Source organism: Octopus bimaculoides, chromosome 1, assembly GCF_046866305.1.
Source record: "Octopus bimaculoides isolate indiv1 chromosome 1, ASM4686630v1, whole genome shotgun sequence".
NCBI classification, from domain to species: domain Eukaryota; kingdom Metazoa; phylum Mollusca; class Cephalopoda; order Octopoda; family Octopodidae; genus Octopus; species Octopus bimaculoides.
In genome coordinates this window covers 178,834,125-178,858,298 of record NC_142928.1, presented here as the reverse complement: position 1 = coordinate 178,858,298, position 24,174 = coordinate 178,834,125, and the positions used below count along the sequence as shown (strand labels likewise).

The window sequence follows — 24,174 nt, the reverse complement described above, 5'->3', positions numbered from 1 at the left end:
AAGCAAGCCATTCACTGTATTTTGTCATGGAGAAAATTTCTTGCTGTAGACAAATGGTGTAAATACATCTAAATCAGCTCACTGTGCCATATATTATAGCCATAATATGTATGGGTTTGTGTGTGGTGTCTATATATACATATATGATATGTAGATTCCAATCGGAATCTACGTACCATGGACAAGAAACATTTCCACCCATTATACACAGCTCTTTCTTTGGATAATGGAACTGCAGCTGTAACATCCTACATATATTTTCAGTTTTATTTTTATTTTTATTCTCTTATCTCCCTTTATACTTCCTATATCCATCCTTTTCCAAAATAACTCCTTATACTGAACTCAACTATTTCTCTCCCTCTAGTTAACTCTCTCATATCGTCTCTAATGAAGGGATATCCCTAATATCCCAGAAACAGCTGTAAGACTACCTTTCTCTTTATAAATGTCCTATAAATTCCACACAGCCTTGGTTTTGTTGTTTCATTTTATTTAACACACACACACACACACACACACACACACATATATTGCAGGCATACATACATATATACTACACACATACATATACATACAGAACTATATCTGTATGTGTGCATGTGTATTTGTATTTTACATATGTATATGAGTGTTTGGGTCACAAATTTCTATCATTTATTTTTGCAGGTGTTTCACATGTGTGAATCCGTGCCTTTGTCTTTTTCTGTCTGGTTGGCTTGTTCATCGATATCAGGTATATCTTTTTTTTGTTTCTTTCAAGTATACATCTATCATTAATTTGTTACAACTAATTGTGGCCAAATTGTCATCAACAATTGCTATACTCTTGTACTGAAATATAAATGAATTAAAATTACAAGAAACGTCAAAGTTCTTGTACAACCTAGGTTAAATACCATTAATCCACTCTCTCTCTCTCTCTCTCTCTCTCTCTCTCTCTCTCTCTCTATATATATATATATATATATATATATATATATATATATATATATATGAGAATTCATGAAAAAACAACAGACGAAGACAGGTGGTGTAAACAACAAATGGATGTATTAGTATAACGCTCGGGAATAGAGAATGTCTTTAATGTTTCGAGCTACGCTTTTCCACAGAAAGGAACACAGAAAGAAATAAGGAGAGAAAAAACATGTGTAGTGGTCAATGATCTATCATGGCAAATATATATATATATATATAGATATAAAAGAAAAGAAAGTAAATTTTGAATGCAGTCTGTAAAATACCAACACATTCAGCACTTCCAAAGTTTGTTTATATATGTGTGCATGTGTGTGAACATCCATACAACTCACTTGAATATGCATAGATATATTTATGTTTACCATATAAACACACAAGCATACGCATACTCACATATGAGTTGTTACATGAAAAAACATGCCAACAGAATGCTCAATACATTATGCAGAACACACACATGTACACGTACACTCACACTCATATATAAATAATTTCAACTCAAGGATGGTTTTGTCTTTTTAGTATAATGGACAGTGTCGTGTGGTCAGAAAAAGATGCTTGATACAATTGTTGTTTTAGAAGAAACACCATATTTTTCTTTCAAATTGTATTGATGGCATATGCATAAGGATTAAAAGTCAATTCAGCATGCACTTGAAATACACACATCATGCATGCGCGCACACGTGTGTGTGTGAAGGTACATGGCCTTGTGGTTAGGGCATTGCACTGAAGATCACAAGATCGTTTCAATTCTCAGACCATTACTGTATATGTGCTCTTGACCAAAACACTTCATTTCACATTGTTTTTGTCCACTCCTATGTAAATGGCAGCTCTGTGACAGACTAGCATTCTGTTCAGAGGGAATGTTGGCCTGCCCACCTAGTCAGCAGGGTGGTTTCATTTGAAAGATACAACAATATGGTGCAGTGCATTGTGACCAGTGGTGTATAATGCCATCTGACAATCTGGTTGATACAGTGATGTATGTGTGTGTGTGTGTGTATATATATATATATATATATATATATATATATATATATATATATATTCACATTACTATCTATCTATCTATCTATCTATCTGTCTGTCTGTCTGTCTCTCTGTCTGTCTCTCTCTCTCTTTCTCTCTGTCTCTCTCTCTCTTTCTCTCTCTCTCTCTCTCTCTCTCTCTCTCTATATATATATATATATATATATATATATATATATATATATATATATATATACTCTCAGAGTGGTTGGCATTAGGAAGGGCATCCAGCTGTAGAAACTCTGCCAGATCAGATTGGAGCCTGGTGCAGCCATCTAGCTCACCAGTCCCCAGTCAAACCGTCCGACCCATGCCAGCATGGAAAGCGGACGTTAAACGATGATGATGTAACTGTTAACTCGCTATCAAGTATGACCACCTTTTGTGTTAAAATTATGGACTTAATGCTATACTTTCATGTGCTCTTGTGCCGAAAACATACGGCAGTATTCTGAGACCAAGACTGCATATCTTGGACACTGACCACAACTGCACATCTTGGACACTGACCACAACTGCACATCTTGGACACTGACCACACTTCGCCAAAGGATGTGGCTCCTTGGGTGATCAAAGGGTTATACCTGTTCCCACCAATAGTACACTTTCTGTGCCCTCACATGTGAGGAAAATATAGAACTGGTAGTACTTTTCATTGCAGATATGTGTGGAACCTTGGTCACCCCAGTGAAAAGGTTTATCATCTGTTTGTGGTTCCAGGAAGCTTGAGTTTAAGAAAATGGCTGCAAAATGTAACAGCACATAAAATTTTATAATGAGAAATGCTTATGCAGTACAAGTATCAGTACCTATATGTTTGAATCCGTTTAAACTGGCAAAATACCAGAAAAGCAAAATGGTGAAGTTGCTAGTTTAGGTTACATTCTCAAGTCATGCCAACTCATAAGGACCAGTTTCCTGATTTCCGTGGCATATAAATTCCCCACATGGATGGGATGCTGGTCCGTTGCAGGATTACTCATTTTTGCCAGCTGAGTGAACTGGAACAACATGAAATGCAGTGTTTTGCTTAAGAACCAAGAACCTGGCCCAGGAATTGAAACCACAATTCTACAATCATGAGACCAACACCTTAACCACTAAGCCATATGCCTCCACCACTGCATGTTTAGGTCCCACAAAATCTATTGAGATATGTTCCATTGGTGTTGATAGTAAAATTTTAATTTTGATTTGGGGCATATTTGGTGGGCATAACAAATTTTATGAGAATTTTTAGTGGAAGTGGAGATTTTCCCCCTTTATGTAATGCATCAATCTTTTCACACCTGATACATTGAAGAAATCTGTAATTTGATTGAGCAAAACAAATTCAAGATTTCAGTGTGCACATTTTCTTTCATACATCTATAGAAAATATCAAAACTATATGGAAAAAGTTCACTCTTTGTTTTTACAGTTATGAGATTTATCAAATATAAATTGGAGGGCAAAGTCTTGCTGGGAGTTAGTGTTGCCACTTGCGTAAACACTAAAAAATTGCAGGAGTTTTTTTTTTTGTTCTCAGCAATTCCCCTCTGGAAAGTGTGCTTTTTTAAAGCAGTAATAATGTAACAGCTGGAGCATTGGTTAATACAATGGTCCCGGCTGTAAATAGGATTGAGTTATCTGTAGCAAAGAGGCGAGCTTTCTCTTATTGATTTTAATATTTTCAAAAGCAGTAACAGTGCCTGTATGTGTGGACACCCTTGATTTCACTTAGTTTTATGTGTCTTCTCAAGCACAGCAAATTGCCAGAAGTCTTAGTCATTTTGTGAGGCACATCTTCTTATTTATTTATTGCCCACAAGAGGCTAAACATAGAGGGGACAAACAAGGACAGACAAAAGGATTAAGTCGATTACATCAACCCCAGTGCATAACTGGTACTTAATTTATCGACTCCGATAGGATGAAAGGCAAAGTTGACCTCGACGGAATTTGAACTCAGAACATAACGACAGACGAAATACCGTTAAGCATTTCGCCCGGCGTGCTAACAATTCTGCCAGCTCGCCACCTTAGATGTGAGGCACATCTTCTGAACATCATCTCTCACTATTTTGTCCCACATCTTGGGTCTATCCTTTCCACAGGTCTCCTCCACAATTAGAGATTAGCACTTCTTTATGCAGCTGTCCTCACCCATATGCATCACATGACCATACCAGCACAGTCTTCTCTCTTGCACACTACATCTGATACTTCATACACCCAATTTCTCTTTTAAAATACTTACACTATTGTACATTGCACATCCACTGGAGCATGTTGACTTCATTTCTTTCAAACCTTCGCATGTTCTCTACAGTTACAGCCCATGTTTTACTAACTTTTAGCATGGCTGTTTGTACACAGGTATCATACAGTCTACCTTTCACTCTGAGGGAGAGGCCCTTTGTTACCAACAAAGGTAGCAGCTTTCTGAGTTTTGCCCAACCTGTTCTTATTCTAGCAGCCATGCTCTCAGAGAATCCTCCTCCACTACTATCTTGGTTGCCTATGTACCAGAGCCTGTCTTCTACTTCTAAATAGACTTCCTCAAATACCAGGGGGCATTTGATGAAGTCTATTTTCTGTACGTTCTTAGTGTTTATTGCACCTGAACATCTGCCACACAAAAAGACTGCTTTCTCTGTTAACCTTCATATGACACTGCTGCACTTCTTATGTGTTCATGGCTTGCATTGGGTTCTTTTCTGCTTCTCCTCTAGCTAAATATACTTGTCTCCTTGTTTCCCTTCTATTTGATAGAGCTTTCTGCTACCACCACTCTTCCAATCATTCCATGAATGTTTCTTTGCTCTAATGGCCCTGTCTACTACACTGTTCTACCACCATGTCATTTTAGGGGACTTTGCACCAACCACAAATTTGGACAGTGGCTCTCATTAAGTTATCCCATAAGAACTTCCAGTTGTCCTTGATGTTATATATCACTATGCCATTGCTTTCATAAGGCTAAGTGGAAGTCCTGTATACAGATACAGTTGACCCAAGGTTTAAAAAACAGTATAAGAATTCTCTTTAAATGCCATTGGTAGATAATAATAGAATCTTACTAAAAAAATAAATTCTGCAATAAAGTATGTATTAATTTGTCAAGAATTTCATCAGGAAGACTCTGTTGATTGTTGTAAACAATTCAATGATCAGGCATCATTTCTCTAACTTGTAACTAGTACTCTCCACAATGAGTTAATCAGTTTAATCAAAGAAAGCTTTGATTAGGTAGTTTACTTCTTGTGTTATGAATTTGCAATCATCCACAAAATGCCTTCAGGAGGGTGTCACAATAACTTTTGTGTATGGAGTTAAATTAGTGAAGGCTGTAATAAGGTAAAATTTTTAGGCAAACAAAATTTGACCATACAAATGAGACTTTAGGACCATTAAACTTAAATGTCAATGAAGAATGTTGAAACATGAGACTCTACACCAGTATTATATCTAAGCAGATCTTACTTGTGTATAATTAACACCCATTGTTGTTTGTATGACTTTTCAGCATATTGAATTTTACATCACATATTCTTGTAACTCTGGTATCAAACTGCATTGATATCACCACAAGGAAGCTTCTGAATGATTTAATGACTAAATCATTCTGCATAACAATATCAGTTTTGATGAAGTCATTAGTACTTCCACAGTCAACTAAAGCTTACATTGATTGATAAGTTAATTACAGTATTAGCTAGTGCAAAAGACAAAGAACGTTCCAATAAATCTGAAAAGCTTAGGGTTAGTTTTAAAGTTGAAGAAGTTAATATATTAGAAGCAGAAGGCAGCGAGCTGGCAGAAACGTTAGCATGCCAGGCGAAATGCTTAGCGGTATTTCGTCTGTCTTTACATTCTGAGTTCAAATTCTGCTGAGGTCAACTTTGCCTTTCATCCTTTCGGGGTCGATAAACTAAGTACCATTTGCATACTGGGGGCGATCTTATCGACTGGCCCCCTCCCCCAAAATTTCCGGCCTTGTGCCTAGAGTAGAAAAGAATATGTTGGAGACAGTTAACATTTTACAATGATTCCTTGTGAATCCTTTACATGATTTGTCTACTCAAGGAAAATCCCTTTTTTACACAATTGTTACATATAGCATCTTTTGCTGGACATTTTCTGCAATTATGCCTATACTGTCTGCAGATAAATAAGTAAATTTAGATTTAAACAATAATTTAACTCAAGTAAGAAGTTATTTCAGCAGTTACTTTGAAGAAGTGTTTTAAATAAAAAAAAATTAAAAAAACACTTCTGCAAAGCAACTGCTAAAATAGCTTCTTACTTGATGAGCTAATCTAATATTCTGCTTGTGATATGTTGAGCTTTCAAGTATTCTGAGGCTTATACTGCTTGATATTATTTATAAAACAAAAGCAACTGTTGTTGAATTTTTTGCAAACAGCTCAGCCAACACTAACTTGAAGTTGCATTCCTCTACCAGGAACTCCTGGTTTAAAAAAAAATTAATCCAGGGATTTGGTTGAGTTATGAGTTAGTGGCTCACAAAAATCTTGTTCACTGGTTTTATGTAGACAGACTTTAAGCAATTTATCTTATCTTCATAATTGTCACATTCTGTAATAAATTTAAATATTTCATGCAATTCACTGTTCATGAGAGCTTGCAATCTGTACAGGTCAGGAATATTGGCAAATAAATTTCTCTTGAATTTCCTTGACATCTTGAAATCTTGTTAGGGTCTTCCACTGTGAAGACTGGGCCTTGGTTTCTGGGTCATAGCCCATAGACCCACGATTCTTCATCTGTTATGACTATTTTCAAAAAGTTTTCATCTTCCTCAACACAGATTTTTACTTCTTGAGAGAACATGAAAGATTCAGTACAATTCCTTCTGAATCGGCAACTGAAGTCTGACCGTCTTTTTGAAACAACCACACTCTACACACTTTATTTCTGAGCTTTGTTATAAACAACAGAAGTGATTGAGAATGTTATAACTTAGTGTGCATGCGTGACAGAGTTCAAGGTCAACCTGTGCCACGTGGCTTCACTCTGTTACCATAACAACAGTCCTGATGCTCTTTTTATCAGACCTTGCATAATATCTGCAGATAAAGCTTGGATTTTACAGTCATTTCAGAAATTACTTTTCATTTTCTTTCACAATCACTTTTCCTAGATTGCAGGACTCATAGAAACAGTGTGTGTATGTGTATGTGTGTGTGTGCGTGTGTGTGCGTGCATAGATAGATAGAGAGAGAGAGTGAGAGGGATTATAATAAACTTGAGTGCTGTTGTGTAATCCTATATCAGTTGTAATTAAAAATCTGTGATGCACGGCCTTTGATCTGAGACTGTCTCATCATCTGTATATCAGCCTTTATTTAGAGTTTTGGCTACTATTTGCAGCCAGCTGAGTAACACCTGAATTGTGTGTTTATCAAAGCCTGACATGTCTGGTAGTAAAAGTGTTTAGTGTTAAGAAGCTTTCCACACCTGTGATATGTGTGTTCCTTTATTTATGTAAATATAAAAGACAGGTGTAAAATTATATTAAAACAAAATATATTTTGAAATTAGGTTTTTTTCAACTCATTGTTGGATATGTGTGTGTATATATACACACACACACACACACACACACACATATATATATATATATATATATATATATATATATACCAGAGTAAGCACATAAATGTGAAACAAGGTAGAAAAAGAGTACTCAAATACCAGAGGTAGAGTAATATGCTTTATTAAAAGCAGCAGAAATATAACAAGAAGCTGTTACTCAGAGTTTCATGTTCCCGTTCATCGGACAGTTTTGTTAAAACTGTCCGATGAACGAGAACGTGAAACTCTGAGTAATAGCTTTTTGTTATATTTCTGCTGCTTTTAATAAAGTATATATATATATATATATATATATATATAAACAATATATGAGTATATGCATATATATGTACATGTATGTATATACGTTCATCTACATGTACATATAGATACATAACTGGGTACATGACGTGGCAAAAGAACAAGGACAAAATGGTAAACAAGGTGCAACAAACAAGCAGGCCACAGAGAAACATCCCCTTCGTCAGCTGCCACCATTAAAACTCCGGTGTTTCGAAGAATTAAGGCAGTACGCATCGTTAAAATGGTTCTTCCCATGAACACAAATTAAATTTTTTGTGGAGGGTAGTGGCGGACGGAAAACAAGACAGGAAAACGAAACGGTGAAATAAACAAACAAAAAGGCTGTACAGCCAGACGTGAAGTGTGTATGTCTTGAACGCTGAATATCATTTTAATGACAGAAAGTGTAATTATAAAATTACGAGACTAGCTGAAATTAGCTCAGTTGAGACAACATTGTACTGAAGATCTAAAACTCTTTGGTTCAATTCCAGTTATGTTGATATGTTGTCTGTTTCATTCTTGAAATTATTTATAGTTTCATTTACTTAATGAGATAGAAGGGATTTTTCTTTCTTTCATTTTTCAGTCATGTACATATATCAACACAACTGTCATCTGTGATCAGATTGTCCAGAAACATTCTTACTTCGTTGATCCACCCCCCCCCCCCCCCACACTCCACTGAATCTTACAGCTTGTTTCATTGTATAATATCTGTAATGCATAGAAATAATGATTGGCCTAAAATCCTATTGAGGAGATAATTGGTTAAATCAATTCCAGTTCTTGACTGATATTGATAGTAATTTCATTAGGTTTATTCAACAAACACATCAAACACATCTTTTTAGGAATATGCACAACTACATTATCTAATGTGTTTTTCCTTACTTAAGTTAGGTTTTGGATCTTTTTTAAAACGGGGGCCACTTTTTTCATTAATGTTTTACGTAGTGTTTTTGGTACGGAAAGACTTTCAAACTTCGTATACTTATCTATTTTGTATTATAGAACAGAAAAATATTTTTGTATTCAAATTTATTTCATGTAAAAAATTGTCTTATTTCGATAATTTCAACCAATCACTGACAAGTATTCAGTTGTTTACATTTACTCCTTTGGCTCATTAAGCGATGTAAAGCGTATTTAATCTCCATACCTTCGTTTTATTTGCTTTTTTCATTTTAAATTTGCTTTAACCCTAACCCTAACCCTAGGGTTAGGGTTAGGGTTAGAGTTAGGGTTAGGGTTAGGGTTAATTGTTTCAGAATCGTTTGTTTATGTAGTCGGCACTTAATGTATATCGGTTGAATGGACGTCAGTGATTGGTTGAAATTACAGAAATACGACAACTTTAACATGGAATAATTTATGGATTTCTTTTTTTTTAAAGAAGACTAAGAGAAAAAGATGTTTTATATGACACATTCTACCAGTGTTCCAAGTTTCAAAGTGTTTCGTTAATGAAAAATGTGGCCCCCGTTTTAAAAAAGATCCTAGGTTTTAAGTGAAGTTTAGCTGCCATTTCTAGCAGGTTGAGCAGCCAAGTGTCTTTGCAAACTTGTATATATTTTTTGTCTTGCCTTTTTATCAGATCATCCTTTAAAATTTCTATTTTTAAACTATTTATTACTATTGCCGTTTACATAAAATTAAGAGAGAGCCTCTATCTGGTCTCTTGACCTGCTAGAAACAATCCAAATCTCCCTTAAATTCTGCTGTCTTAAAAGAAGAAAGGACAGTTTGTACAAAGTAGCTCCCGATGTACATAAAATATGGGGTGGTCAGGGCTGGAGTACTTTTCACTATAGATCTACTTGAGACTAAGCAATAACAAATACACAAGATTAATACCCACTCTATGGTACAACAGAAGATAATATATTTATTGTGTGTAGGTGTATGTTGGAGGAGTTAGGAAAGGGTTGTTAGAAAGGCAGCAGCACATCACCCTACTGACCTACTAAGAAGTTCTTCAGTGATAAAACTGTCAAACTAATTTGACCAGTAGCAGGTCAAGATTAGGAAGCCAGCTGTTTTGTCAACCACTATTTTGTAGTAGCAAAACAAACTGGCCTAGACATTTATAACAGCCAGTTTTAGATGTTGTGCCAGTTAATAAATATTTGTTTAGAACTAATTTGTCATTCCTCTTTATTAAAGCTCATGCTTAACACTTAATGTAATGTATTTCTAATGTATTATATTTAGCTTGTGTAATATATATATATATATATATATTTATATAAGGGCATTACTATACAATAACGCCTCACGCCATGAGGGACTCTAAGGTCAGACTACTATAAAAAGCACTTTTTTACCGAATGCGAGGAAATGCAACTCTCAAAGCCAACCCCTTATGTGCTTTTTATAGTAGTCTGACCTTAGAGTCCCTCATGGCGTGAGGCGTTATTGTATAGTAATGCCCTTATATAAATATATATATATATTTCGGGAATAAATGATGGATTTTTTCCCTTATGAGGTTTTTTCACGCTAGCTACTTGATAAATTCTTGTAAAAGAATTCGTCCTATTATTGAATTTATATATATATATATATAGTTCAGTGCCATTAAACTAGTAGCAGAAGAAATTCTCTTTTTACTTCAACTGAATTTATTAAATCATACTTATTTCACTTTTCTTTAGCGACTTTCTTTTCCTAGCAAAAACAAAACACTTATAAACATTTAGAAATGTATTACTGTTTGAGTTAATAGCTGAATTTTTGGAACTTAGATTAAATTACTCTCTTTACTCTTTACTTGTTTCAGTCATTTGACTCCAGCCATGCTGGAGCACCACCTTTAGTCAAGCAAATCGACCCCAGGACTTATTCTTTGTAAACCTAGTACTTATTCTATCGGTCTCTTTTGCCGAACTGCTAAGTTACGGAGACGTAAACACACCAGCATCGGTAGTCAAGCGATGTTGGGGGAACAAACACAGACAAACAAATACACACACATATATATATATATATATATATATATACATATATACGACGGGCTTCCTTCAGTTTCCGTCTACCAAATCCACTCACAAGGCTTTGGTCGGCCCGAGGCTATAGTAAAAGACACTTGCCCAAGGTGCCACGCAGTGGGACTGAACCCAGAACCATGTGGTTGGTAAGCAAGCTACTTACCACACAGCCACTCCTGTGCCTAATATTTAATTTCTTTGCATATAAATTTTACAATTGTTTGTTTCCTTCAGAGGCCTACCATCGGGAAATTTCCATTTTGGTTGGAATACAAAATATTTCACTTCCCAAGTCCTTATTCTAACAGACTTGTTAAACAGCTCTGGGTTCAGTCAAGTATCGTGTTCTAAGGAGTTCTTGCTTACAATTCATGAGATTTTGTTCTTCGTTTTGCCCTTTAATTTCTCTGGTTCTTTCTAAATGATACCATACAACTTTGGAATAAGGTATAGGTTGACTCAGCTTGTTTCGTTATCAATTAAATTGATTTCCTCTTGAGGAGCTATTCTCAAATTTTTCTTCCAGTGTAGCCATTCGTCATGTCCAACAGTGTTGGCACATGTCTTATGTGGAATATATTGTGAAAGGGTTGAGTATCATGGAACAGACAATAAGTGGATACCATTTTATGGATACCATAAAACAGACAATGTATAGTTTGCTGTTAATTTATACTTTCAAACAACATATTTGAAAATTAAAAAAAATTATTAACACTGTTTAGTAAATTTAAGAGTGCACCATTGGTGATTGTGATTACTTCAAATTCCAGTGTTTTCACAAATTTCACATACCCCTAAAGGGGTACACACACACCTTTGTTTGTGAACCCCTGCTCTAGAGTGTATCCTAGTATTCTAAATGTGGAGAATTAGTTACTATATCAAATAGTAACAGCTACATTTTCATAAGTCTAATGTTGAACTAACCTGTTTGCATTATCTTTACTGTATGCTATATTTGTTTATCAGTGTCAAGGAAATGAGTGGCAATGAGACAATCATTTCTTGAATTAGAAGAAAGAAGTGTCCAATAATATTATCTATTAGAATCATAGATATATCTTTTTTTTTTTTTTGGATGGTGGTGGAGGCAATATGTTTATCTTTTTTTTTTTTGGATGGTGGTAGGCCATAATGATGGGACACATTTTAAATGCTAGTATCTTGGATTATAAAAATGACATAAAGTACCAAAATTATTTATTACATAACTTAATATACAGAAGTTTAAGATATTATCTAAGATTTGAATAGTACATCTGGAAGTGGTCACCACCATGAAGAGAACATTCACAAGCTCACTTTCTCATATGAAGCACACTCCAGCTTAGCATATCAACTGAAATGGCTGCAATCTTTCTACAGATGCTTTGTTTTTGTTTCGCTGTTGTGTGGGGCCTTCTTGCATATACCCTATGCTTGAGGTAACTCCTCAGAAAGTAATCCACTGGGGTTAGATCCGGTGATCTGGATGGCCAGTGGATATCACCAAATATCAAAATGTGATGTCTGGGGAATTGTTCTTGAAGAGTTGTCATTGACAGTCACACTGTATAACTAGTGACACCATGTTCTTGCACCCACATTTGTGTCAGGGTAAGTCTTTGTAGCTTAAGAAAGAAGAAAGTCTTTGACATATGGTTGTAGTGCTCAGCAGTTACTGTTACAGCTGCACCATGTTTGTCCTCAAAAAAAGTAAGGGCCACTCATACATGCATAAGTCACTGCACACCACACTGTAACCCTCTCAGTGTGCATAGGCCTTTCATTGATGAATGGAGGACTTTCACAATCCCCAAACCCAGGGGTTTTCAAACTTCTTGATTTGCGGACCCCTTTATAATTCAGGCTTTACCTTAGGGACCCCCTTATAAACGCTTATGAAATTTATACATAAATATTTGCTTAAAATAACATATATTTTTACATTTATTTATTTAACAGTATTTAACAAATAGGTTTATTGTCAATTAAAAGATTTCGATTAAAAAACATATATAAAATCAAATTGCCCATAAAAAGTATTTGCTGTTCACAGACTGCGGACCACAGTTTGAAAACCCCTGTCCAAACCTACCGTTTTGTTTATTAATATAATCAGAAAGGTTAAAATGCGCTTCATCTGGTGTGACCAAGTGATGGCTAAAATATATTGTGAAAAGTTTGAGTATCATGGAACAGACAATGTATAGTTTGCTGTTAATTTATACTTTCAAACAACATATCTGTATATCTCGCAAATCTCTTGGATCATCTTCATTGAGAGCATGGGCCATTCTTGGAATGTAACTTTGCCAATTACAGTGTTTCAAAATGCAATGGATGCTTGATTTTGAAATTCATATCTTGCATCCCACTTGCTACGCATATTTTCTGGGGTTCTGGCATAACTCGTTTTTTGTACCCTTTCTTGCTTTGTGGAGCTCATTGCTATCCACAGTGTCCTGGAACTTTTCTTGTGGTCATTCTGAACAGTTCCATCTGCTTCAAACTTATCTTCTCCAATTCAAGTAAATGTATGTTGCATAGGTGGATCTATTTGAATCTCCCTCCTAAATTGTCTTTGCATTTTGTCTGTGGTTTCAAAGTTGCATTTGCACCTCAGGCTAAATTTCCTTAGTTCAAGGATTAGTCTGGCTCCTTTCATTATCTCTAATGGCTTAAATCTAAAAAGAAATGAAAATTGAGTTATCAGCTGATAAAAGTGTCTATACATTTGGGAGGTACCGCTGCGCGCATGTGTGTGTGTGTGCGTTCATGTGTGTGTGTATGTGCATGCACACACACATACGCGCGCGTATATGCATACATATATGTATATACATGTATATGACAGGCTTCTTTCAATTTCCATCTATCAAATCCATTCACAAGGCTTTAATCAGCTTGGGGCTCTAGCAGAAGACTCTTGTCCAAAGTGTCACTGTGGGAGTGAACTCAAGCTTCTTAATCACTCAGCCATGTGTGTGTGTGTGTGTGTGTGCTGAAAAAAATCATTTGAAATATAAAAGAACAAAAAAGAGATGTTATTTTTGTTGTCATAAATTCACTGAACCTCTATAGCAAAGGCACTAAAAAGTTATAGTGTCCCAGTTAGCTGTAACATAGAGAGCCAGTCCTTTAGCAAGTATGAACAAGGGGTAATTGTTGTTTTGCAAAAAGAAAAAAAAAATAGCAAAAAAGAAAAAACAACAACAAACAAACAAATAAATAATAGTTAGCTCATAAAATTTATAAAATAATGTTTCTTTGTGAAATCTGTCAGTTTTCCCATCTGAAGTGTGAGGTTGAATTTGATAATTTTGCAGTGTCAAACTCAGTAACCCAAGGTACTTGTCAGCTGTAGTTTGAAATTAGGTAGTGGTATCTCAAGCTTTGTTCAGTATTACTTGTCTTTTTATTTAAATAGAACATCTGTTTGGAACTAAGAGAGAAAAATATTTTGTCTAAGTTCCAATAGTGTTAATAGAGTACTGGCATAACTGTAAGCTTCATAACCATCTGGTTCCAGAATCAATTCCACTGTACAACACTTTGGGGAAGTGTTTTCTATTATCAATGGTTTATGAATGAAATTTGGTTGATGGAAACTGGAAGACCATCAAATATCTGTGTGTATAATTTCTTTTCTACTACAGGCACAAGGCCTGAAATTTTGGGGAAGGGAGTACATTGTTTATATTGACCCCCAGTGCTTAACTGGTACTTATTTAGCCAATCCCGAAAGAATGAAAGTAAAGTCAACTTTGGCGGCATTTGGACTCAGAATGTGAAGACACACGAAATACTGCTAAGCATTTCGTCTGGCATGCTAACGATTCTGCCAGCTTGCCACCTTGTGTGTGTATAATTTACATACATTATATATGAAAAATATGCATATCAGTGAAAAATCACCAGTGAACCAGCAGGCTGAATAAAAAGTATCTTGCATTTATTCCTGTCTTGTTGCACAAATATTGCCTTTTACTTTATCATATAAGTGACTAATGTAGTAAACAAATGATTGACCTGCTAGAAACATGTAAGTAGTCATACTTTTGTTCATGACTCTACAGTATAAAACAATAATTATGTTATATTGTATGCTATATCTATTAGAAGCTACTAACTACAGTAATAAAACCCAAGTAGACCAGACAGTGATAGGATGGATTAGTACATAAGTAATTCACTTGTATATATAAATCATCATCATCATCATTTAATGTCTGTTGTCGATGCTGGCATGGGTTGGATGGTTTGACCAAAGGTGGTGAGCTGCACCAGATTCCAGTCTGATTTGGCATGGTTTCTACAACTAGATGCCCTTCTTAATACCAGCCACTTTACAGAGTGTGCTGGGTGCTTTTACATGGCATCGCACGGGTGCATTTAAACACTTAGAATCAGTGTCTAGATCTATTGAAGTATTAAGATTTCTTATACTTTAAATTTCCTTGCGATTGAAAAGCAGATTGTATGATGCCTTTGTACATACGGCTGTTTTACATGGCAGTGAAATGTGGGCTTTGACTACAGAGGACTTATGTGAAGGCTTGAAAGAAATGAAGCCAGCATACTCCACTGGATGAGTAATGTCAGTGTGCATGCATGGCAAAGTGTAAATGATTTAAAAGGAAAACTGGGTATAAGAAGCATCAGATGTTGTGTGCAAGAGAGAAGACTGTGCTGGTTTGGTCATGTGATGCATATGGATGAAGACAGCTGCATAAAGAATTACTGAGCTCTAATTGTGGAGGGTACCTGTGGAAGAGATAGATCCAGGAAGACATCTTTGGATGCTGGGCCTTACTGAGGAAATAAGAGACCGGGTGATGTAGTGATTTGCTGTACTTGATAAGACACATCAAGCTAAGTAAAATCGCTGTCTTCCACACTTACAGACTTGTCCTTTCAGGTGACGGTGCCACTTAAAAAACATCTGTGCTGGTGCTGCATTAACACACCTGTGCTGCTGCTGTAAAAAACACCAAGTGCACTCTGTTAAGTGGTTAGCATTAGGAAAGGCATCCAGCCATAGAAACCATGCCGCTACAGACAGCTGGAATCTGGACAGCTCCCTGCTAGCCAGCTCCATGTCAAACTGTCCAACCCATGCCAGCATAGAAAGCGGATGTTAAACAATGATGATGATATGATGGTGATGATACACACACACACACACACATACACACACACACATGTGCGTGCACACACACACACACACACACACACACACACACACACACACATATATATACACGAAAATGTATGCACTTGGTGAAGTATAAATATTGAAACCAAACATAAACATACAAAATTTACAGAACTGAGTGAAAGAAAACAATTTTTATTAGGGCAAAGTGACAAAAAGAAAAGACAAACATAAATGAATTCATCATCATCATCATTTAACATCTACTTTCCATGCTGACATGGGTTGGATGGTTTGACTGAGGACTGGCGAGCCAGATGGCTGCACCAGGCTCCAGTCTGATCTGGCAGAGTTTCTTATTTCTTTACTACCCACAAGGGGCTACACACAGAGGGGACAGACAAACAGATTAAGTCGATTATATCGACCCCAGTGCGTAACTGGTACTTATTTAATCGACCCCGAAAGGATGAAAGGCAAAGTCGACCTCAGCGGAATTTGAACTCAGAACATAGCGGCAGACGAAATACCGCTAAGCATTTTGTCCAGCATGCTAACATTTCTGCCACCTCGCCGCCTTAATCTAATCTGGCAGAGTTTCTACAGCTGAATGCCCCTCATAAGGCCAACCACTCTGGGAGTGTAGTGGATGCTTTTACGTACCACCGGCACGAGGGCCAGTCAGGCGGTAATGGCGATGGCCACGCTCAAATGGTGTATTTTATGTGTCACCTGCACAGGAGCTAGTCCAGCAGCACTGGCAACGACCTCGCTCGAATGTTGTTTTTCATGTGCCACCGGCACAAGTGCCAGTAAGGCAACGCTAGTAACGATCACACTCGAATGGTGCTTTTTATGTGCCATCAGCACGGGAGCCAGTCAGCGGTCCTGGCAACGATCACACTCGGATGGTGCTTTTAACGTTTCACTGGCACGGGTGCCAGTCAAGCGGTGCTGTCATTGGTCACGTCAGCGAATTTAGTTTTGATTGTGATTTCACTTGCTTCAGCAGGTCTTCGCAAGCAATGCATAAATAGGCTGGTTACACCACTGGCATAGGCCACGGGTTATGGTCTCACTTGGCTTCCCAGGTCTTCTCAAGTACAGCATATTTCCAAAAGTCTCAGTCACTAGTCCTTGCCTCGGTGAGGCCCAGTGTTCAAAGGTCGTGCCTCACCACCTCATCCCAGGTCTTCCTGGGTCTACCTCTTCCACAAATTCCCTTAACTGTGACATTACAAAATAAGATGATAAAATAATAAATGGATCCTCTTCATCAACCATTGTTTAGTGGTTAGAGTAATCGACTCATGATCATAAGGTCATGAGTTCGATTTCCATTAGTGCAATGTGTCCTTGAGCAAGACACTTTATTTCACGTTGCTCCAGTCCACTCAGCTGTCAAAAATGAGTTGCATCTGTAATTCAAAGTGCTGACCTTGTTACATTCTGTGTTACCCTGAATCTCCCTGAGAACTATGCTAAGGATATGCATGTCTGTGGAGTGCTCAACCACTTGCACGTTAATTTAATCAGCAGGCTGTTCTGTTGATTGGTTCAACTGGAACCCTCATCGTCATAATCGATGGAGTGCCAGTTTTGTTTAGTATTCAGTAGCTACAACTTTGAAGTTATTGGGAGTAAATACTGCAGGACAAGATGACAGAATAAATGATAAGGAGATGGAACAGAAAAAGACAAGTGAGTGGTCTTTTGACACAGGTGGGACAAGAAAGAAATGTAAATAGTCTTATGACTAAGGCAAGACAAGAATATACAAGAGTTAACATGGAGAGAAAAAATATAGAGCAGTCTTTTGACCAGGAGAATAAAAATATAACAGAAAGAAGTTGAAGACAGCCAACCAGTGTAGCACTTAAAGAGTTAAGGATAGAGAGAGCAAAAAAAAAGAAAAAAAGCAGAAAGTGAAAGGGAAAAAAATGAATTATCTTCTGGAAAAAGTAGCAACAGCAAGCAGAACTGAATGGATAGACAGAGAGAATTACACTACCTCTATGTTTATGTAGATATACAGTATGATAATTTCTATGTTGTAAACTATCTGGTCTATAGGTTTAAAGTGGATATAGCTAAGATCATGCTTTGTGCTAGATCACAGCAAACATAGGAAAATCCTCACAAGTCAGCTAACAGTTGATAAATTTATCTTCTTTTTGTTTAACCCTCAGGTCAGCCCTGATGGAGCAGACTTATAATGAAAAGCCTCTTGTCTTTTTTTTTTTTTTTTTTTTGTATATCAGAAACTATATTACCTAATCTATCTTTCCTTTTTGAGACTGCAGCATGTGATTGGAAGGAAAATTTCGTTGCTGTTTTAGTATATAGCAAATCAAGTGATTTTAATAAATCTCCCTTGTTGGCTTAATGATTTTAATACTATATCATATACTTATTTGTGTTGTATTTTGCATCTTATCCATAATCTGTCATTAATAACATCTAGCAGAAAATAAAAATCTTGTTCTATATTTCTACATCAATTTACACTTGTAGCTAAGAAAACTACCTAAACAGTTTATAATATACAAGTTGTGTTAGTTTATAGAATGAATGAACTAAATGTGTAGTTATGATGTAGATGTAAGTGGATAGTTTATATGTGTGAAGGATGCATAGAAATTTGTTTACACTAACCGTTTAGAGACCGTAATAATTCCTAACATTGACACAAAACCACATTTTGCAGGATGACATAGTTAGTTCAGTACTTCACTGTTAGTTATTTGATTAACTCTGGAAGATTAAACTGAGAACAAAGGAGATGTAACTAGATGAATACCATAAGGTAGTTTTTTCTGTGTTATCACTTTCACCAACATCACCATTATCATTTAATGTCTGGCTTCTATACTGGTATTATTTTTTATAAATGAGAAATGTAAGAAGTTTAGGATAAAGCTATTTAATTTCATATTTTCTAATGTTGCTTTAGAAAAAAAACAACATTTTTAGTAATTATAATGAGAATTCATTAGCTATTTTACTTTCTTCAATGTTGTTGAGATAAATCCTGTTCTCAGCACACTGATGATGAAAGACATTCAAGTTATGATCATTCTACTTTTATTTAAAGTAGGATGTGTCCAGGACTACATTATTCCCATAAGATGGCGAGCTGGCAGAATTGTTAGCATGCCGGGCGAAATGCTTAGCGGTATTTCGTCTGCCGCTACATTCTGAGTTCAAATTCCATCGAGGTTGACTTTGCCTTTCATCCTTTCGGGGTTGATTAAATAAGTACCAGTTACACACTGGGGTCGATGTAATCGACTTAATCCCTTTATCTGTCCTTGTTTGTCCCTTCTATGTTTAGCCCCTTGTGGGCAATAAAGAATTGTACATTATTCCCATAAAACACATCTCCTTTTTTATTTAAGTTGGTATGTTGTATTCAAGAGAGAACTGCTGTTATATTTCATAGGTTGAGCCTGCTTTTCAACCCTTTAATGTCATAGTTTTATATGTATCACTATCTCTTGTCTGTTTCTTTATTTTTAGTGTGTAATGCTTTCAAAGTGATGTGATGGATGGAGGAGAGTCAGTGGTGGAAAATCGTGGGACTCTTAACACAGAGCAGCTCCTGTCTCAAACTGAATGTCCTTCATCACAAGATGAAAAAGCTACACTACTAGAAAGTAAAGATTCTTTGGAAAATAAAGATAATGACAGTGATCTGACAACAAACATTCAGTCTGAGGATGATGAACATCCAGGGAAAACTTGTGCAATTGAAACTGTAAATGATATTTCATCAGTCCCAACACAGTCGTTTCAGAATCAAGTGGATGAACAACAATCTTGTTTACGACAGCAACTAGAAGAACAACAAGTATGTGAAAAACAGCAACAACTGCAATTATCATCAACACCATCACCCCAGGAGCAACTGCATCAACATCAGCATGAAGAACAGACTAAACAGGATCCTGAGTCTCAGCAACAAGATCAACAACGACAACACTTAAATGATGATCCATATGAATTCAGTAATGAAAACTTTGATAATGCCTCTGTCTCGAAATTGTCTCCAGGACATCCTGGAGCGATTCAGACCAGCTCACGAATTATAAAAGTTCCAGAGAATGCTAAATCTGTGGAATCTGGTGCAGAAAAACCATTGTTTGTACAGCATGGTTCTGATGACTTCAACAAAATTAAAATGGATGATGCATCAAATGCAGCAACTCTTTCCAAATTGGATTCTGGATGCAATGACGGTGATCAGAACCAAAACTGTACCATTAATGGTTTTTCACAACAAGAAACATTATTAGTGACTCCTGGAGATTCTAATCAGGTAATAAACGAAATTCTTTTTTAAAAACATGCTGTACTAGGAGTTATAGTGAAACACATTTCAGTTAAAAAATTAAAATTACAATGAATTGTTTAATGTCAAAATATAAGTTCTCTGAATTTTTCAATTCTGCTTATGGGATGAAAAAAATTTTAAGTTCTCAAGTCCTAGAATCTCAGTATTTTACTTCAGGGTCGTTGATTCAAAAATAATTCCTGAAGTAAAATCTTAAATCTATCTTAGAATAATATGTTGCATAACATATACAATGAAGCCATGCCATTTTAGAATATGTAGTTTAATTTGTCATTGTTCTGAAGTCAAATTTGAGATACCTTTTTCTTTCATCTCCTTTTGGTTGACAAATACCAGTAATGTACTGGACTGCATTTAAGCTTATTTTTGTTTCTAGTTAGGATGATAACATATAAGTTGTTTTTTGTTTTTTTTACGTAAAGATATTAAGAAAAGTATATAACAGAACTTTCTCAGTTTACAACCAGTCTCAAGAATTAAGTTAGCTTCTTAAAGCAAGCAAATCTTGAGATTATTCATGAGATTCTTAAAAATCTTATTCTCTCCTTGTTTGTGTGTATGTATGTGTGTGTGTGTGTGTGTGTGTGTGTGTGAGAGAGAGAGAGAGAGAGAGAGAGAGAGAGAGTGTGTGTTTTTCTTTTAAATATTGCATAAAATCATTTACAGTTAAATAGCCTTCAGCTTTGAATGTAATTTCATTCATATCAATACACACACACACACATACACAAATATATTTACGTAACACATGTACATAGCCACACTTCACTGACATAACACATGAATACTAATGGCATACCAAATATATTGTGTTGCTTTTGTCATTACTGCTATGATTCCTTTTTTCTAAATTTGCAAATTGTGTACCAGGTTATTCACATATATCTTTTCTGTAACAACCAAATATGAACTCTGCACAAAGCTGTTTTTCTAAGCAGTTATTTCTCGAACTGCAACTATCTGGAACTTCTTTTATCATGTTTTCCCATAGGCATTAACCTTCAAAAATTCAAGCTGAACATCAGCTACATCAGCCTCACTATCCCAAGAGGACATGCAAAAATCATGAGCTCTACTTCTTTCCTTTTGAATAAATTCCATTATAGTAAAGATAAAAAGATAAACTGTTCTAATTTTGCTGATGTAACCAGGTTACTTAAGTGTGATAATGTAAATACGCTTCTTGTTGGGAAATTATACTTATATAGGCATTCTTGACCTAACTTTTTGTTTCTGTGTTTTTTATTTTATAAAATTTTAACCTTTTACTATTTTGATATTGAATGGTATTACATTATTAACAAAGTAATTTCTTGGTGGTGGTGGTGGTGCTGGTGGGGTTTCTTAACTGTGTTTAAAAATGAAAAAAATGGATAAGAAGTGTTTGAAACAATCACCATGACTTATTTTAAAATTGTTATTTATACTACACTGCAATATTAAGGGACTCAGAGCAAAAGAAATTTATAACAGAGATACTAGTTATTTTCTGTGATCTTTTCTGGAAACCATATATAACATAGTTGTAAGAATTGCCAATAGCACCTTCCTATTTCTTCCTTTCTATAAACTTTACCATATCCAGGATCCTTTATCTTTCCAGTTCAATTTTATCTCATTAATAGCTTTCATCTCATTCTCTATTTTTAAAATCATTGTCTGTTCATGGTTGATATAAGTAGTCTTTTCAGGGAACCTGAAAAATTAGTTCTATATATATTTTGAACCATCTTTTTATTTTGTATACTCTCTTAACCCATTACCTCCCATAATTCTATTAACTGGAATTTTTTTATGAAACTTTGATTTCTAGCATAAAACAGCCTTAGAAACACACTGGAATGATCAAAATAACATTTCAAAATAACATTTTAAATAGAAATAAGCAAGATATTGGGTGAAAAATTAGCAAACCTCATTTGAATATCAGAGAAATATACCTAGTAGATATAGCAAAAAGGTTAAATATGTGTAAATATTGACAGATAATTACGAAATTTGTAATTTTTAAGTGATCTCATATGAGATCACTGGTAGGTAATGGGTTAATAGCTACTATAGTAAATGCTGCCCTTTTGAATTTTCCTGTTTTATCCCATTTCAATATGAACTTAGATTTCTTTTTAAAATTTTACACTGAATAATACAAATAGTTTCTTATTCTGAAAGAGGCTACCCTCTGGGAACTTTTTTCTTTTGGTAAATTTCCCATGTGTGTACTTCCATTATAAATGTACTCTGCTGCTCACTGTCCTAATCTTTCTGATCCAAAGTGGGTTATATAAAATAATAAGTTCTTAACACTGCAAAAGAAGGGAAAAAGAAAATTAATTTACTTGTCATAGGTGTGTGTTGTGTATGTGTGTACTGATTGAAGAAAGAACAAGGAAATTTGGCCAGTGATAAAATATTTTTCATGTGATGGCTTACCAGCAGGTGTGTAAAAGGGTAATATTAGAACACAAATTCAGAAGAAATACATTCTATTTTTAAAAATCTAATCCTAACATTGTTATAAGAATAGTATTGAATTTGAACTTGTATTACTGTTAATCATATTAAGTATGAATACCTAATCAGTATTTATGTTTTAGGCCAGGGTGATCTCTGATAACATAGATCAATACATAATGATATAACATGAAATGATAACATTATATTTACTCTGTCATAGCAGTTATAAAGTGAATTGTCTTGTATGTAAGGTTAATGTAAAATTGAAGAAAACATTCATTTTGTGCTTACAACTTATTCTAATGTAAATGAAAGTATAACGGAAAAGGAAAGCTTTTTTGCTTTCTGTGAAAGTATTATTGTGTATTATTTAAATTGGACCTTGAACTTCAGGCATATTAAACATCTGTAACACATTCTTCTTGCAATGAATTATGTAGATACACTAGTAAAACCAATTCTCCAGGCATGAGATCTTACACAAAGCTGGCTGTAGTAACATCAAAGCCTGGTTGATCTGAATGCCATCCACTTCAATAAAACAAGAATCCGTAAGACCAATTTTATACAGTGAATTTATGAATGAATGCTAGAAGATTATATTGTCATATTAAATGCAAGAAGATTTCTATAAATATGAACAGCAGAGCCACTATATATGAACATAATCTGTTCCAGAGCTCTCTTTGTTTACTGAGTAACTGAAATACATATAAATAGGGGTAATCTCTACCAAGCCACACCCAGATTCCAAACTATGTCATGTATGATTGTTAAAGAAGATATATTTTAGCATTGTTTGGAAGACTGATTTCTCAAACTTCTTGATATGTCATAAGGCAGTTATTAAAAAATGGTACTTCAGAGTATTGCCTTTCTATTTTACATTGGACAGAGTTAGAATATCTCATGTAAGATGTTTTGAGATATATTACTCTTTCTCTCAGCTTATTTATGTTTCTGTTGTTCTTGCACACTGATATTACACATCCAGTGGCACATGGTCATTTAATTTCTTTTCAGTGTTTGCATGTCCTCTCCATGCACTGATCATATTTAAATTGTGAACTAGAAGTGAGACCTAGTTTCGGCCTGCCAAGCAAATACAGTAAACACAACTGTTTTTCTCAAGGGCTCAAATTTAAGAGCAATTTTTTAGATTTGGTCAACTTTACCTTGCACTCAACCAATGTACATCACAACATGAAAAGAATATTACAAACAAAAAAAGGTAGAAAAAATAAGTTATGAAATAATGCAGACAATTTTTATGAAGTACAATGCTGAGCTTCATCACAAATTGTCTTCTTCATACTTTGAACTCAGAAGAGTTG

The 24,174-nt window shown here is 35.3% G+C and overlaps 1 protein-coding gene across 3 annotated transcripts in view; it reads left to right on the top strand.

The window, feature by feature from the left end:
- Positions 1–24,174, top strand: part of LOC106871070 (uncharacterized) — a 91,095-nt gene that overhangs the window by 6,303 nt on the left and 60,618 nt on the right. For all 3 annotated transcript variants that reach the window (XM_089362859.1, XM_014917341.3, XM_014917342.3), the window contains exons 2-3: positions 670–736; positions 19,552–20,350. In XM_089362859.1, the coding sequence (XP_089218985.1) occupies positions 19,577–20,350 (774 nt within the window). In that variant the 5' untranslated portion in view covers positions 670–736; positions 19,552–19,576. The remainder of the gene's footprint in view (positions 1–669; positions 737–19,551; positions 20,351–24,174) is intronic.